Below are 18,894 nucleotides of genomic sequence, written 5' to 3' on the forward strand. Positions count from 1 at the left end.
AGTGCTAAATTATACATACCGGGCAACCTCGTGTGTCTTAAATATGTATTTGACTTGTTCACATATTTTGGGGGCGTGGTCTTCTAGAGGTAGGGAACTTGTTACCTTTCAAAGGCTGAACTTTAACTTGCAGTATGCTGATTGCATTTACTAAAAACTGTAATTCGGTAACATCTGGACAGTTAATGTTATTGCCCACTCTTGCCTAAATAAAAAAGGAGGGAGACTAAGGCCATACTTTTCTTACCTTTTATCTCACTACCCTTCCATTTTTTTCTTTAATTCACATGTAATTTTAAGTTTGGATTCTTCAGAATCCTGTTCTTATTTTAAAAATTAAAACTACATTATTTTCCTCATTCCCTCTGCCATATGTGAATTGGGATTTATATTAAGCATCCTGGTTTCACTAATTCAAAGTCTAATCCTTTTTCACGGGCTACGCCAGTATTTTTTTAAAAACTTAATAAGTTTTATTAAGATGTATGAACTTCAACTCCCAGAATTCCCCAGGTAGCATGCCACCCCCAAAAAATGCCATTTTTTTGTATTTTTTATTCAGTTGACCAGTAAGGGCATCAAAGCAGAGACAAAAGAACAAAGAGGGAGTTCTTTATTTGTTTTTTGTCTCTCCTTTTCTGCTTTTTCTTGATTAGAAGTAGTTTAGGTTTACCTCTTCAGATGGATTCCTATAGGAAGAATAAAACATTTTCTTCTTTTTCACTTTCCCCCACCAGGAGGAGAGCAAGCTCAGAGATTCAGGCGTTCTCTTGGAGAGTGTAATTTCCGGAGTAAACTTGTTTTTAGGATCTTTCACCTTTATTCCTTGATATTTGAGGTACTATTCGCACATGCATGCTCTGCTAAACAGGGACCACAGGGAATGAAGGAGAAGATTTCAATAGGATTACTTCAGCATTTCTCCAAAAAGGACATGCGGCTTTTAGCTGCATGGGAAATTAAAGGAAGTTAGGGTGAAATGGCTATAAAAAAAGAAAAGTACTATAAAAACTGATGTTAAAATACCATGGAGAAAATAATGTGTCCATTTCTCCCTAATGTCCATTAAATATGAAAGTACCTCATAGTGGTGATTCACATCATTTGCATCTTTGAATATCAGTTGTATAATGACATCATTGCATGAATGAAGTAAATCACCATGGATACAATTAAAATTGAAATAAGTTAATTGAAACAAAACTGTCTTGCTCAAGCTACTTTGGATGCAATGGAGTTGTCTGTTACTTTTGGCATTTGTTCACATGGAAATTAGGTCCATTATACCCAAGGTTCATTAGTAGAAATCCATTTAAACAATATTTCATTGTTGTAATTGAAGTATTTACATCTTTTCATTAGACCTAGCATTTTTCAGCTAATTATTGTAGGTTGACCCCTTTCCCCAAATTACTGATTGCAATATTACATTATGTAATGTCGTATTTGCTTCCCATATGTTACATCATGATTGGGATCAGGATTATCTTCGTATTACCTTTGGGTGAATTATCGGAGCTGGTCCAAATTGGAACTGATGACTGATTTCCTGCCAATACTCCCAACCAACTTCAATAGCCATAGCTTTTCAAAATTGGAAAATCTGAGTGGGACAAAGAGGAATATCCAGAACTGGGGCAGAAACTAGGGCAGAAGGAATATAAAAAGGAGTGTCAAGCAGAGACTCTCTACTTCCACATGGCTGATGTGTTACTGGCATGCTTTGGTCTTCTTGGAGCACTTTGTTCCAAATAATGTTTTGAATTATTCTACAAACAGGATGGAGGGAGGGATTTATCATTTTATTGGATTTATAATCTGTCCCAGTCCAAAGTACTCTTGTGGTATGTGACAAACAGAACATAATAATAATAGTGACCCAAATGAATATCATAAATAAAGAATAATTATAAAAAAGAATAAATCACAAATAAAACATCCCTCACAGATAGGCTCTCACAGTTTGCAGTGGGTCCAAAGGTACAGTGAAATAAAAAATTTTAAGCTTGCTGATGGAATTGCAGAGAATGGAGAATATATACACTTCTGGAGGGACAGCGCGCCACAAGGTGGGAATTATTACTGTACAGAGAAGGCTTGTCATCTTAGCCAGGCCTTGCAAAATTCATGAGGGGAGGGAACTTTCAGCAGGTCTTGAGTATGACTTTCTATAGTGGGTTACTTTGCCAGTGAGCTTACCACTGCATTTCATACAGCTACTACTTCAGCATTGTTTCCAAAGGCAGCTCTATTTAGAACATGTTGGTAAAATTCTTAACATCTACAGAAATATTGCAAATAACAGAATAATTAGTAAAGCTCCTAATCAAACTACGTAGAAAATCTGGAGAATGACATAGTAGCCAACAGATTGGGAAAAATCTGTTTACATACATACTAATATGAAAGAAAGTAGACTAGGAAAATAATGCTTAGGATCATTTGATGCACATTAAAACTATATAGAAAGGGAAATGCCAGATGTTCAAGCTGGCTTTAGAAAAGGCTGAGGAGCAAGAGACATCATTGCTGATGCACCTTGGTTAATTGAGAAATATAAAGAACACTAAAAAGAATATTCTTCATTGATTATCAAAAGATCTTCATATCAAGCTGTGAAATGCTCTTAGGAAAATGGGGAGCCCACAATACCTCATTGTCCTCATGTGAAACACACAAAGTTTAGGAAGTCACTGTATGGAGAGAACATGGCAAACAGACTGGATCCTAGTTGGCAAAGGAGGGCATAATCTCTATTTATTTAACCTACCTGGTGATTACATATTGAGGAAGCTGGATTGTAAAAAGTTGAGGATGGTTTTAAAATTGGACGCAGAAACATCAATATCCTGTACTAAGATGATGACACTACTCCGAAAGCCAAAATGCAAATGATCTGGAAGCTGTAGTAAGGAAAATCAAGTATGACAGTGAAAAGATGGGGGCTAAGATTAAATATAAAAAAGAACCAATAACCAAAAGTACAGCAGACAGCTATAGAATTGACAATAAAGGTAATAAAGCGGTGGTTAGTTTCTTCCTTTTAAGATTAGCTATGAGCAGCAAAGGAAGCAGCAGTCTATCTAGACATAAGGCTTTGGAAAAGATGTTCAGGTATCATGACATGTCAATAGCAGAATAACGAACACACAAATAGTTCCTGTGAATTATGGAAGTCAAAGTTGGACTCTGAAGAAGCAACACTCTAGGGAAGCGAAAGTTGGAGTCTGAAGAAAGAGGACAGAAAGAGTATTGATGCTTTTGAACTCTGGTATTGGAGAAGATTCTTGAAAATACCATGATAGCCAAGAAAAAAAATGTGTTGGAGCACAATGGCTCAGCGATTAAGGATGCTCAGCTTGTCAGTTGGAAAGCTGACAGCCTGGGTTTGGGACCCAAGCACACACAAGGGGATGAGCTTGCCCCAGCTTCTGCCCACCTAGAAGTTTGAAAGCATGTAAATGCGAGTAGATAAATAGATAGCATTTCGGTGGGAAGGTAACAGCATTCTGTGCACATCAGCCACATGACCACAGAAAATTGTCCTCACCCAACACTGGCTCCCTTGGCTAAGAAACAGAGATGAGTACCATCTCCCAGAGTTGAGAATGACTGGACAGGGAAACATTCTAATGTATCTTAAAATAAATTAATCCAAAATTTCTGCTTGAGGTATGAATGACCGTTACCATATTTTGGACACATTTTATGTGATGCAATAATAATAATAATAATAATAATAATAATAATAATAATAATAATAATAATAATAATAATAATAATAATAATAATAATAAAACAACCAGGTGATAGCAGGGTCGACCAGGTGATAGCAGGGTCGACGAGAAGGTACATGAAAAAATCGCGAAATACCAGGACTTAAAAATTGAAATTCAACGATTATGGCACAAACCAGCAATGGTAATTCCAGTGGTAATTGGCACACTGGGTGCTATTCCAAAAGCACTGGAATTACATTTAAAGCAGCTAAAACTTGACAAATTCACCATCAGTCAAATGCAAAAAGCTGCACTGCTTGGATCTGCACGTATATTACGAAAATACGTTACGACGTCCTAGGCCCCTGGGTGGGGCCCGACTAGTAATCAATGCCAAATCCGGCGAAACAACTGGCCGCTGTGATACAATATAACAACAACAACAACAACAACAACAACAACAACAACAACAATAATATCATGGGATTTTCGTATACAAACGGACAAAATACTGGCGCATAACACACCAGACATCACAGTGGTTGACAAAAATAAGGTTACAATCATAGACATTGCAGTACCAGGTGATAGCAGGGTCGAAGAGAAGGAACATGAAAAAATTGCGAAATACCAGGACCTAAAAATTGAAATTCAACAATTATGGCACAAACTAGCAGTGGTAATTCCAGTGGTAATCGGCACACTGGGTGCTATTAATCGAAGTAAAGAACAAAAATCTACTGAAGGCCCAACAGACGAAACAAGAATACAGAAAAGATGTGATAAAATCAAGAATGGAGAGTTGGCAGAACAAAGCCTTACATGGTCAATTTCTGGAAAAAATAAAAGATAAAGTGGACAGTGAAAAAACTTGGTTATGGTTAACAACAGGTACATTAAAGAAAGAAACAGAGTCACTAATCCTGGCTGCGCAAGAACAAGCTATCCGAACAAATGCCATTAAGGCCAAAATCGAAAAATCCTCTGATGATGCCAAATGCAGACTCTGCAAAGAAGTTGATGAAACTGTTGACCACATACTCAGCTGCTGTAAAAAAATCGCGCAGATTGATTATAAATTGCGGCACAATTCAGTAGCACAAATGTTCCACTGGAATTTGTGCAAAAATTATAATATTAAAACAACAACAAACTGGTGGGAACATAAGCCTGAAAAAGTCACTGAAAATCAGATGGTCAAGATCTTGTGGGATTTTCGTATACAAACAGACAAAATACTAGCGCATCACACTGGTTGAGAAAAAGAAGGTTACAATCATAGACATCGCAATACCAGGTGATAGCAGGGTTGAGGAGAAGGAACATGAAAAAGTCGCGAAATACCAGGACTTAAAAATTGAAATCCAACGATTATGGGACAAACCAGCAGTGGTAATTCCAGTGGTAATCGGCACACTGGGTGCTATTCCAAAAGCACTGGAATTACATTTAAAACAGTTAAAACTTGACAAAATCACCATCAGTCAAATGCAAAAAGCTGCGCTGCTTGGATCTGCACGTATATTACGAAAATACGTTACGATGTCCTAGGCCCCTGGGTGGGGCCCGACTAGTAATCAATGCCAAAGCCAGCGAAACAACTGGCCGCTGTGATACAATCGTATAATAATAATAATAATAATAATAATAATAATAATAATAATAATAATAATAATAATAATAATAATAATAATAATATAAAGATGATGAAAGAAAATAGCACAGAGCAGTGCCTTTAGGCTACTACACCTGTAACTATTGTAACATCTATACAGGCACATGATGGAGGTAAAGGGCAAATAAACTTTGCTATATGCTGATGACTCAAAGAACAAAGAGTGCAAAATGAGGTAATTTTTAAGTACTTTCCATACCAGATTACATTTGTCATTTTTCCTATGGAAATACTGTATATGTTAAAGTACATTCTATAAAATTGCCCTGCTGATAAGTTAAAGTCCAATCTTTACCTCAGCTGGTATGGGGGAAATCCCTAGTTTTTTTGCAGAATTTTCACATAATCACTGGAGTACTTTAATGCCTCTAGATACCTATCACTTCTTTTAAGATACTACTTTCTCCATCAGATTGGTAGATCTAGCATAAATCTCAAGAGTTCATTAGGTACTCTTATATTAATTAGATACAGTGATTCAAAATCACTGATTTGATCCCTCCAGGCAGCAGTTTCTTGCCATACAATAGAACTTTCCCCCTCACATTGGAAATGTATTATTATACATTAGCATGATAGCTTGCAGAAGTAAAACAATTCGTTGTGCATGAGGAATGTCCCAAATTCTTTCGTAAATTTCGCAAGCCTAGCAAGTTTTGGAAGACAGTTTGACGTAGGTAATTAAACACTGGATTCCGCCCATATTAATTTGAGCCTTAGTGTGTCCCAGTTAATTCATATTGACTCTTAACAATATAAATCACTTTGTTTACAAGTTTCTGTGGTCTTCAATAATCTACACAATTACCTTGAAACACAGCCTTGGCTTACAAAGACAATACCATACACACTAATTCTGGCATCAGAGAAAGAACCAGTTGTTTTAGCAAATAAAGAAGCAATGGTTTCTGCAACCCAGAAAGAATTGACACAGTTATTTTGCTTCCTTCATGTACACTGTATTGCTTTATATACATATATATTCTGCACTTTCCTGGTCCAACAATTCTTTTGGGGTATCTATGGGTGTACAAAACACACAATAAATTTTGCAATTCTTCAGGAAGCTTCCTTTTAAACCCTTGAAATGTTCTGTCCAAACATGGGATGAAGTTAATTTTGGGCTAGCAACAATAATTTAAAAACATTGTTTAATAAACATTTTTATTATTCATAACGTATTTCTCCATACTTCCCTTGAAATTTCCTCAAGAAAAATATTAAAAGTTAAATGCAAAATGCAAAGAGGAAACACTTGTAACTGAAACAGATGCTTCCAAAATAGCAGGAACACTCTGAAAACGTGGTAGCATTCTAAATTTGGAATTTAGAAATAGAATTGATATTAAGTTGTGTAAACCCCTATGTTCTCTCTTTCCCCAAGCCATGTCATACAATTTGCTTTGTTTGGGTTTAGCACATTCTGTAAATCCAGAATGTGATCCTTTAGCAGACACTTTGTTGAGTGAGATGGGCAGCATATAAATTCAATGAATGAATGAATGAATGAATGAATGAATGAATGAATGAATGAATGAATGAAGTGTGAATCCAGTGCAATGTGTGTTTCCAGTCACATTTGACGGGAGTAATGTAAAACTAGCCCCGCTGGATTACACTAATGACCTAGTTAATCCTGTGTCTTATTTCCCAGAGTCACCAAACAAATATGAGGTGCACTGACTGCTAGATCAGTGGGTCCAGCACTTCAAACTACACACAGATTCACAATATCTCACCCCCCCCAAAAAAAACACAGCATCAAACCAATCCAAAATTACTACAGCAACAAAACAACAAAACACAATAGTACTAATGTACAGAAAAATGCCAGCCATATTCATGTCCTAGATGCTGGACTCCTGTGAGAAGTTTAATGAGGAAAGCAAGATGTAATATGGTTTACAACATTTTGAGAGTTGCCCTACTGCTGCTATCTGCCTGCCTATCAAATAAGAAGGATGGATGGAGGCATGGGATTCTTAGAAAAAAGGACACCTCCCCCCAATTCATTCTCTTATGATTCAGTGCATCACAAAGGAAGTAATATATGCAGAATTGTTTTTAAGTTAGGACCGGGCAATAGAGGGAGGGATGGTGGTAGCAGCAGGGTTTCACCAAAAGCATTATGTTCTCAAATCTGGCAGTGTCATTAGCTAAATAACACAAAAGCAACATTCCTCTTTTAACAGTACAGCAATGATGGCGAAACTTGATGAATGATGAATACTGGTATACCACCCAAAATGTCATGGCATGTCAGCTTTGACACATGTATCATAGCTTCATCATCACTACACTATAATTAGCTGACCATTTTGGATTTCAGAGTATATATTTAGCTAGAGATGGGTAAATACAGGTAGTCCTGGCTTATAACCATTTGTTTAGCAACTGTTTAAAGTTACCATACAATTGGGGGGGGGGGGGGAAAGTGACTTATGGCCAGCCCTCACCCTTACAATTACTGCAGCTTCCCCACATTCACAGGACCAAAAATCATGCATTTGGCAACTGGTGTATATTTACACCACCACTTGTAGAATCCCAAGATTGTGTGAACACTTTTGTGATCTTCCCAGCAAAGTCAATGAGAGAAGCTGGATTCACTTAATGCTTACTCGATTCACTTAACAACTGCAGTGATAACTGTGGCAAACAGGTCATAAAATTGGTGCTTAACAGCCACCTTGCTTAACAATGGACATTCTGGCCCCAGCTGTGGTCATAAGTCAAGGATTACCTGTACGTTGTTCCATTCTTCCATTGTTTTAAAGCTAAAGGCTTCAGCCAGTTACTTCACTGATAATGTTGGCTAAGGAATTAAGGGGTTGTTAGTTCTTCAAACCTGCAGATAAGTCTTCTATTACAGAAAGCCAGTGGCATTTTCATGCTGATGTGCGCCTCTTCCCCAACACAGAACTGGAAAAACAATAAATTTTTTGAGCATAAAAATCATCCAAATTTTGATTGTGTTCCTATGAGGATGCTGAAATGATTGTAAGTGTGAAAAACAGTCATAAGTCATTTTTTTCATGCTGTTGTCACTTTGAATGGTCACTAAACAAACTGTTGAAAGTCAAAGACTACCTGTATTAGATGTTTTTATTTATTGTAACTATTTATATACCATACTAGCTATTCCAGAGACTCAATGTGATTAATGATATCATGAAAGCAACAATCATAAAATTATAATCACAAAACATATCTGTACAATTTATATTGTTTTTTTCCTAGTATGATTTGATTGCTTATTAGTAACCTATGACTAACACTGTTGTATCTTATGATTCTTGATGAATATATTTTATTTTTTCTTTATGTACACTGAGAGCATATGCACCAAAGACAAATTCCTTGTGTATCCAATCACACTTGGCCAATAAAGAATTATATTCTATAATAAATTACTGTCATAAATTACTGTCCTTTCACAGATTCAGCTCCAAAATCAAGCCATGTAAAGATCCAGCCTTATTTTTAATTTCCAAATGCCTGCTTGAATAAAATGATCTTTCTGGCCTTACAGGAGGCCAATATATTGTAGTAGACCGCATCTCTCCTCAAGGTAAGACTTTAACACAGCAAAAGTTTGGCTTCATGTTTCCAACTCTTTTACTTCTCATAGGTTTGGGATCCCAAACATTCCTTTTCTCGATGTTTGCATCGTGTGGAATCACTTTGGAAGAAACAAAAGAAGCTATCCAGAAGGTGACCCGTAAATGAATTGGAGCTTTGAACTGGATTTGGAAACCTGTTAATAGCCAATATAGTAACCATTACACTGGTGCTATGTTGGTGAAACAATTCTCATCTATCAGCAGCTAAGCTACTACTGTTCGACCAACTGTAGTTTCTGGTTGATTTCAGAGGATGCCCCGTGTAAAGCATGTTACAATCTGTGATTAAGGACGGAGCTTTCTCTGTCCAGAGTGGGCAGCAACTGAGAGACCTGCTGAAGATGAGCAAACACTCCAGCTGCTCCTCGAGAAGGGCCTGTGAGTCCAGAAAAAACCCAGGCCATGGACTTGTTCCTTCCAGAGGTACAACCTGAGCCAATTGAAAAGAAACTGCTTCCATAGAAACTAAACTCCAACCAGCTAGGAATTATTCAGAAATAATGAATATGGGTGGCTATATATGGCAGATATGATGGGGGGGCGAGGGCCAAATTATGTTCGGGGGACGCGGGTTCGCTATTTAAGAGTGATTGCGCGTTCTGACCCTCATCATCCTTCTCATACCCCCAGGTGCTTGGGATTACAGGACCCTGGTCTCTGGCTGGTGTCACTTAACGCCAGGTCCGTGGTGCATAAGGCTCCCCTCATTTACGACCTCATACAAGAGGGTAGAGTGGACCTGGCATGCATTACGGAAACCTGGTTGGGCCACGAGGAGGGTGTTCCCCTTAGTGAACTATGCCCATCAGGCTTCCAGGCGTTTCACCAGCTGAGAGCCCAGGGCAGGGGCGGGGTGGTGGTGATGGTGGTTATTAGGGAAAGTCTCAGACCTCAAGAGGTCACTGTGCCTCAGATAGGCGGGTGTGAGTCTCTTTTTGTAAAATGGGGCCTTGGAGTTCAGGTGGGCCTTTCTGTTACATACCTGTCTCCCTGCTACATTTCATCGGCCCTGCCAGAGCTGCTGGATGTGTTAGCTGTATTGACGGTTGATTTCCCTAGGCTTATGATCCTGGGGGATTTCAATCTGCCTTCCATTGGTGAGACATCCGAGTCAGCTCGGAAGTTCATGGCTTCCATGACAGCTATGGATCTAACTCAGTTAATTCAAGACCCCACCCATAATGGGGGACACATGCTCGACCTGATTTTTGTCTCTGGGCAGTGGATGAATGATCTAGATTTAGGGGATATTTCTATTCAACCCTTGTCATGGTCTGATCATTTCCTCATCAGGCTTGACTTCCATACTACTATCCCTTGCTGCAGGGAGGCGGAACTAACTAGATGGTTCCGCCCCAGGCGCCTGATGGACCCTGAAAGGTTCCTGATGGAACGTGGGACTTTTCCTGAATCCCTTGCTCACAACTCGACCAAAGCCCTAGTGGAAGCCTGGAATAGGGCGGCCACTGGGGCCTTGGATTGCGTTGTGCCTTTGCGGCCTCTGACCTGGTGTCGATCCCAGGTGGCTTCCTGGTTTACCGAGGAGCTCCGGGAGATGAAACGCCAGAAAAGAAGCCTAGAGAGTGGTTGGAGGGCCAGCCAGTCCGAATCTGATCGAACACTAGTAAGAATTCATATTAAATCCTACTTAGTGGCGATAAAAGCGGCAAAACGGCAACATTTTCCCACTCTTATCTCGTCTGCAGATAACTGCCCAGCCGCTCTGTTTAGGATGACCTGTTCCTTACTTAATCAAGGAACTGGGAAAGACCCCTTGCAGGGTAGGGCTGAAGAATTTGTTCAGTATCTGCAGGATAAAATCACTCAGATCCGGACAGGCTTGGACTCTGACTGGGTAGATTCAGGCGAGTTGATGGGGATGAATCTTGTGGAGACAATCTGGGATGAGTTTGACCCTGTGACCCCTGAGGGCACGGACAGGATTATGGGGAGACTCAGTGCTGCCACTTGTGTGCTGGACCCATGTCCCTCTTGGTTAGTTTCGGCTTCCCGGGAGGTGACACGAGGCTGGCTCCAGGCGATTACCAATGCTTCATTGAGAGAGGGGTTCCTTCCCACCGCCTTGAAGGAAGTGGTGGTGAGGCCCCTTCTTAAGAACCCAGTTTCTTTAGCCAACTATCATCCGGTCTCCAACCTTTGCTTTATAGCAAAGGTTGTCGAGAGTGTGGTAGCACGTCAGCCTCCCCAGTACCTGGATCCATTTCAGTCAGGTTTCAGGCCCAGGTACAGCATGGAGACAGCATTGGTAGCATTGGTCGATGATCTCTGGTGGGCCCGGGACAGGGGCTGCTCCTCTGTCCTGGTCCTATTAGACCTCTCGGCGGCTTTCGATACCATCGACCATGGTATCCTACTGCGACGACTTGGGGGGGGTTGGGAGTGGGGGGGACCGTTTTACGGTGGTTCTCCTCCTACCTGTCAGATCGGTCGCAGTTCGTGTTGACCGGAGGGCAGGGATTGACCCCGAGGTGCATCACCTGTGGGGTGCCCCAGGGGTCAGTTCTCTCACCCCTCCTGTTCAACATATATATGAAACCACTGGGCGAGATCATCCATGGTTTTGGAGTACGGTATCATCAATATGCTGATGATACCCAACTTTTCATCTCTACCCCAAACCACCCAAACGATGCCCTCGACGTGATGTCCCGATGCCTGGAGGCTGTGCGGATCCTGATGGGGAGGAACAGGCTCAAGCTCAATCCCTCCAAGACTGAGTGGCTGTGGTTTCCATCATCCCAATTTGTGCATCTTGTTCTATCTTTCATGATAGGGGGAGAAATTTTAGCCCCCTCAGAGAGGGCCCGCAATCTGGGAGTCCTCCTGGACATGCGGCTTAGTTTAGAAGAACACCTGGCGGCCGTGACCAGGGGGGCCTTTTACCAGGTTCGCCTGGTACGTCAGTTGCGCCCCTTCCTGGATCGGGATGCTCTATGCACAATCACTCATGTCCTCGTCCTTTCTCGCCTGGACTACTGCAATGCTGTCTACATGGGACTGCCCTTGAAGAGCACCCGGAGGCTTCAGCTGGTGCAGAATGCAGCCACGTGGGTTATCATGGGGGTACCTAGGTGCTCCCATGTTACACCCCTTTTAGGCGGCCTGCACTGGTTGCCAGTTGTTTTCCAAGTGCAATTCAAGGTACTAATTATGACCTTTAAAGAGTTCCATGGCTTAGGCCCAGGGTACCTGCAAGACCACCTACTGCCACCAATAGCCTCCCACCGTCCAGTGTGATCCCACAGAGTTGGCCTCCTCAGGGTGCCGTCAGCCAGGCAGTGTCAGCTAGCGACCCCCGGGGGGAGAGCCTTCTCTGTGGGAGCGCCTTTCATCTGGAATGAGCTGCCCCCAGAGCTTCGCATAATCCCCGACCTCCGGTCCTTCCGACGTGGCCTAAAAAGTTGGCTTTTCTAGCAAGACGGCCTGGCCTGTTAATTTTATCTAATTTTTAAAATGTTAATGTTATATTAATTCAGTTTGTTTCTTGGATTGTTTCTAATTTTCTTTTAAATTTTGTAATATGTGATTTTTAATGCTGTACGCCACCCTGAGTCCTTTGGGAGAAGGGCGGCATATAAATCCAATAAAACAAACAAAACGAACAAGCTATTTTAATATCTATTTAGACCTTCCTATTAACACACAGAGGAACCCGGTGGCTCAGTGACTAAAACACTGAGCTTGTTGATCAGAAGGTTGGCGGTTCAGGGGTTCGAATCCCTAGAGCCACGTAACGGAGTGAGCTCCCATTATTTGTCCCAGCTTCTTCCAACCTAGCAGTTCGAAAGTACATAAAAAACGCAAGTAGAAAAATAGGGACCACTTTGGTGGGAAGGTAACAGTGCTCCGTGTGCCTTCGGCATTTAGTCATGCTTGGCACATGACCACAGAGGCGTCTTCGGACAGTGCTTCGGCTTAGAAATGGAGATGAGCACTGCCCCTAGAGCTGGAAATGACAAGCACACATGTGCGGGGGAACCTTTGCCTTTACCTTATTAACACACAACTGTTCTAAAATCACTGTATACTTAAGTCAAAGGAAAAAGCAAGAAATATTCTCATAAAATGTTGAGTAATCTTTTTAGGAGAACGAAAATTCCATAAACAGAAAGTCTAAGAGATTATTCTTATTAACAATTATAATTAGTTGTTTCCACCCTGCCTGGCAAAGATATCTTACAGGTTAATCATGCAAAAGAGCGTCCAATACCAGATAGCCTTCATTTTAACCTTTCATTTACCTTTTCTACCTCTGCCCTTAATTCCCAAACAGAGTTCATGAATAACAAGATGAAGAAGGAATCAGATTGAGCCACTGATTTGCTTAAGGGTAATTTACTGAATAAGCTGCCATTGACTAGTTTCCCAGTTGACAACAAATATGGTTTACAAATCAGAATATGTAACTTTTTTCCAATTCTTTTTAATTCTTTCATTGTGTCCCACTAGGATTTTTTTCCAGTGATATTCATTGGGCTGCCAATGTAGATTTTAGTCCTGAAAATTCTTGAATGAATAGAGGTTTATGTATGTCTTAATAAACTGCGACATCTGAGATATGTAAACATTAAGACACTCCAGTTGGGTGCAAAACAGTGTTCTCACATATTCCAAATGAATTAAATGCATTGTCACCAGTCATAAGAAAATTAGTTATTAATTAACTAGCCCATAAAACTAATAACCTTTATAGTGAAATCCTTTGCATCTTTGTAAAGTCTGTGTTCAATGAGTTTTACTTTCCTGCAAGCAAACATAAAACTGCAGTTTTAATTTACTTCTATCTAATTTGGTCCGCTGATTTAATTGGAATTTATTTTCTATGGCTCAATGGATATTATGTCTGTATTATTTCAAAATTAGAAGTCAAACCTAGAGGGGAAAAAATCTCTTTTTGTTAGAAAATGAACATTCTTTTGGGTTTAAAGTGATTTTTAAAAAGTAATCCAGTATATTCATTCCTTAGATAAGACTTTTAACTTTGAATATAAGAGGATTATAATAAAACAACCTTATCAATATTATAACAAACAAAGTCTGGAACATTGGCTAATGACAGCGCTCCAATGCAAATATCAGTTATATTTTGGTTTTGCAACTGTCCTTGTCTTTGAGCTCCGCAGATAAATTCATCACGTCATCACCTTTTCACTGTGAAAATAAAAGATCACATTCGCTTGTATGTTAAACTCCTGGGAAGCCACAATTATCTTAGTAAAGGAACCAATCGGAAAAAAAACATCACGAAAAAGGCCTTTTTCTTTGCTTACCTGGGCTCTCCAGTGCATATTTGTTTAAGAGTTCTCTAAATCATGTTTGCTGAATTAGTAAGAATTTATATGTGAGCACTTACAGAGAACTGGCAGGATTGTGTTATTCATAAACCAAGTTGTGCCCATTTTTTCTTACAAATGTTCCCATTCCAGTTAGATGTTTGTGCTTATACACACTCACACTCCTACATAGAGCTGGTCTTAATCCAATTTGAAAACCTTCCCGGGGAAGAAAAACAAATTGAAAAAAGCTGGGAAGAGGTCATCAAAGATGAGGCAACTACCTTAGGTACCTTACTTTGGATGTGAGAAGGCCCAAACTAATTGTAGTTAATCCATCATCATCATCATCATCATCATCATCATCATCATCATCATCATCATCATCATTTCTACAGTCCAAAACAAGCCTCTGGGATTTTCAGATTGAAGAGCCAAAATAATCTGACTGGAATATTCTAGATTTTGGCTGTATTGGCATATATAATAAACTATTATAGATTGCCCTGCCACTTTTGTAGCAAAATTGCTTGGGACAGCCCAACCAAAGAAATAGGGGCCCTATTTTCTCACAGCTAAGGGTTTTCAAAAGAATCCTAGGCTTAGGACAATACATTATTCTTGTAAAATTTTGCCTAAAAACTACAAAGAATGAATGTATTGATTATATTTTTGCAAACATGTTAGGAAGCCAAAATAACTGTCTTGTTGCAGGTTTAGATAGTGACAAACATCTGGATGTTTCTAACATGAGAATAAAGTTAATAAATAAATGTTTAAAATGCAATTCTAGCAATTCTGTACCACTTCATTTATACTTAGCAGTCTCTGTATTGAAGTACAGGAAGCTACTGCCATGTTTCTTTGGCAATGATCCAGAAATGGTTGATCATTAGGGGGTGTGCAATCCTTCGGAATAGGAGCTTTGGAAAGTATGAGACAACTTCAAATCCAGCAACAACCCCTTAAAGTAGCCACGTCTTTCCCCTGGATTACACATGTAGAAAGGCTGCTCCATCTTTGTGTCTACAACAACTCGGCCCAGCCAACTGGCCATGGGACAACTCACCATGGCTAACTCACCAAGGGACAAGATTTACACTAATATTGAACAAGTAACCGAATAGAATCATTAAAGAAAGGATACCAAAAGAGGGACAAAATAAAATGTGAATGACTAAGGTTAAAATATTTTAAATAATATTTACATTATTTTAAATAATTTAATTAAATTGTTGAATTGTCCTGCAGCAAGTTGTTATGTGGCAAGTTGGCCATGGTGTTGACTGTGATTGAGTTGGCTGAGGCAAGTTGTCCCATTCTGTCTTTCTTTGCGTCCCGTTCTAGCATTTAGTTCTTGTATTTTCTGATATTCTCTCATATAAACCAAGTCCTAATTTGGTATTTAAACTTCTACATGAATTTGATTACACTGGATACAAGTTTTTACAATCTGTCAACTGCTTGGTTTATCAAATAAGCCTATACGTTTACTCTTTATCCTGGAGCTTTTTTACTTTGACTAAATCCAAGTATAAGTATACACTTATCTGGCAAAAGGTCCCATTGAATTCAATGCAACTTAGTTCTGAGTAGGTATGTAAGTATTGCACTGTTAGCTGTGGTTACACAAGGTATTGGCATTATAAACTACTATCTTCTAGATTTGGTTCTTAGACCTTCCTCACTATATTCTTGCTTGGAATGATGGATTTTGCATCTATGTTCATATGCAGTCCTGCCACTTTCTCAAGTCTTATGATGAAATCCAGGTCGGGGAGAACAATGCTGCAGGTAAAGTGATACCAAAATATGCTTTTTATTTGTAAAGTCTGGTTCATAAAAAGAAAAATGTTCACCTCACCTTCTCATCTGCCCATGTCTTCCAGTATCTGGCAATATGAATCAGTTTACTGTAAAACTTTCATTCCCACTTCATGTTGTTCTTCAAATTTTAAGAAAAAGCACCATAATTTGTCAATTGCAAAAGCATTTCAAATTCCCTGAAGTTGCACATTTTCTTACTGCAGAACTATTCCAGTCCTTTTACAGCTTTTTTGGGGTTTCATAACGCAAAACATTTATTACATGCGTCCTAACGGCATCATTTGAAGAACTTATTACAGAGCAATCTTTCTGCTGTGAGGTTTGGTGACAGTTTATACTGCTTTTCGCTTTTTAAACCAGCTTTCTGCTCCCTCCCATCATTTCCTCAGGCCTGTGACAAGCTGCCAAATTGGGAAAGGCACAGATATAGAGTATTGGCTCTGAGGAAGGTAGACCTGCTGTAGGAAGAAAAATCAGATCCAATTCCAAGCCAGGAATAAAATGGAGGCTGCTTAAGAAAGTAAGTTTATTGATGAGCAGAACAACAGCAAGCAGTTCTGGTACAGCTGACCAATTGGTTTGATGAGTACATGGATTTTTAGAGGGTTCTGAGATGCTCCTAGGACTTGTGCACTGTTGGGAGCCTTGTCTCTTTTTCTATTCCAATGGTGGTGGGTTAATCCTATTATGTCCTAAAATTATGTCCTGTCCTTCTTAATCCCATCAGCTAGGGCTGAAGGTGCTTTGGTTATGAATAGATTGGCCCAGTCTTTCTTAATGGGCACAAAATATCCATCTCTAAATTAGACTTGAGGCTTCTGCTGGAGGCTATTAAGAACAACTGGGGCTGCTTTCTGCCTTTAAGAACAGGTTTTCTCTATTTCTCCTTCGGGGAAATATTCTATCCTGCCTCTTTTAATATTAATAAAAATATTTTAATCGGGGGGGGGGGCGGCTTCCTACACTGTTAAGGTCAACTGGGGTCCCAAAACCCAGAAAGAATCCCCCCAAAGCGAGGCCTCCCGCAAACGCTAGATCCAGCGCAGCCGCGTCTCTTTCACGCCCTTGAGAGCTTTCGGCCTAAGCACCTCGCTGCTGCTGCGGCGGGCGGGCAGCATGCAGCTCGACTGGTGTTGTGCCCAGGCCGCGGCGTTAGGAGGAGCAGCAGCAGCAACAGAGCATTTCTCTTTCCCTTTCCACCGGCTCCTGCTTTCTCGAGGGAAGACGCGAAGGAAGGGGAGGGAGAAGAACTCACAGAGACAAGCCTGGGTAGAGCAGGCCACGTGCTTAACGCGCCAAGGGAAAGCGGCTGGCAAAAGGAGGCGAATTTTTTTTCTTTAAAGAAAGAAGAGAGGCGCGGCGCGGCCTTTTCCTAGCCGGCTTTCTCCCTCCGCTAGCGGCCAAGCTCTCCCACCTCTTTCGGCCCTCACAGGCCCGGAAACAAGAGGCGGCGGAGGGAAGAGCAGCGCAGATCCTGTGTGATCTCCACGCCGGGGATGTGTGGTTGTTTCCCGCTGCCACCCCCCTCCGGCTCCCATCACTTTCCGGCGGCCGGCTCGCCCACCTCGGGCTGAGGCGGGGCCCCGAGCTCGCTCAAGTGGGTGGGGTGGAGATGGTGTGGTTTTTTTTCTCTCCTTTCCCCTCCTTGGGGTTCTGATAATGGAAAAAACGCCCGGAGATATTTCTGGCGGCGGAGGTAATGGTGCCGCCGGCGTCCCTCCTCCTCCTTTTTTTTCCACCAGCGGCAGATTATTGTGTGGGAGGAGGGCAGGAGCGGCGGTGGCGACAGGGATGGACTTGGTGTTTGGGATTTCTTGCTAAAGGGAGCAACGCAACCGCTCCGCGCACCAGACCAGAAAAGGAGGCAGACGCGAGTGGAGCCGCTGCTGATCGCTGATGCCTCGCCGCCTTACTGGGGGAAGCCGGCACCCTCGTTTTTAAAGAAGCATCCGCTTCTTCCGCCCTTCGTCGCTCTCCTGCTTTCCCACCTGGTAGCTTCCCCGCTCCGGCAGATGTGTTTGGGGTCGCTGCGCAGCTGGGACTATGGTGAAATTTCCGGCGCTCACCAACTATTGGCCCCTCATTCGCTTCTTGGTCCCTTTGGGCATCACCAATATCGCCATCGACTTCGGGGAACAGGTAAAAAAAAAAGCGGAGCTCAGCCCAGCAATTTCTCCTGCTTGTTGTTGTTGTTTTAATTGGGGAACTTTATTGTTTCTGAGATTAACATCTTTAGGAGGGGAAACTACCGAGAGTTGCAAGGTTGCCAAAGAAGCGGTGCTTCGTGCCAGTCTATTTTTAGGCTGCCTAACGCCGAGTGATGACAAAACGCAACAACGAAGCTCCTTTTTCCTGGAGAACCAGATTCGCGGCCGGGTGGCAAAAAAAAACCAAAAACGCCGGCTAGAGAGTTTTGCGTGTCAGGAGGCCAAGCCGGCTTGCCCTTCCTAGGAGCGGAGGACGAACCGGTGGAATTGGACCCCTAAGATTGATTATTGCAAAACGCTCCCCCCCCCCAAAAAAAAGCTGCGGAAGAGAAAATAAGAAATAGCAAACCGCGCAGTGGGTGGTGGTGGTGGTGGGATTAACACGGTTAGGTAAAAACCCCGATTGCATACAGTTTGTTATATTATTATCTTTAGGGGAGGCTCCCAGGGTTCAGCTACTATTGTGTATTTCGAAGCAATATTATGTAATGCCAGACGAACCCAAAAAGCTGCTTGCAGCATGCAGAGAAATGAAGTTGCCTGCAATTC

The 18,894-nt window shown here is 41.2% G+C and overlaps 1 protein-coding gene across 1 annotated transcript in view; it reads left to right on the forward strand.

Moving 5' to 3' along the window:
- Positions 1-17,395: 17,395 nt before the first annotated feature.
- ANKH (ANKH inorganic pyrophosphate transport regulator) overlaps positions 17,396-18,894 on the forward strand; it is a 125,532-nt gene continuing 124,033 nt past the window's right edge. Inside the window, exon 1 of the mRNA XM_081950258.1 lies at positions 17,396-18,277. Coding sequence (XP_081806384.1) covers positions 18,182-18,277 — 96 coding nt within the window. The 5' untranslated portion in view covers positions 17,396-18,181. The remainder of the gene's footprint in view (positions 18,278-18,894) is intronic.

The sequence above is a fragment of the Natrix helvetica genome (genome assembly GCF_964273705.1).
Source record: "Natrix helvetica genome assembly, chromosome: 4".
Taxonomy (NCBI): Eukaryota; Metazoa; Chordata; class Lepidosauria; order Squamata; family Natricidae; genus Natrix; species Natrix helvetica.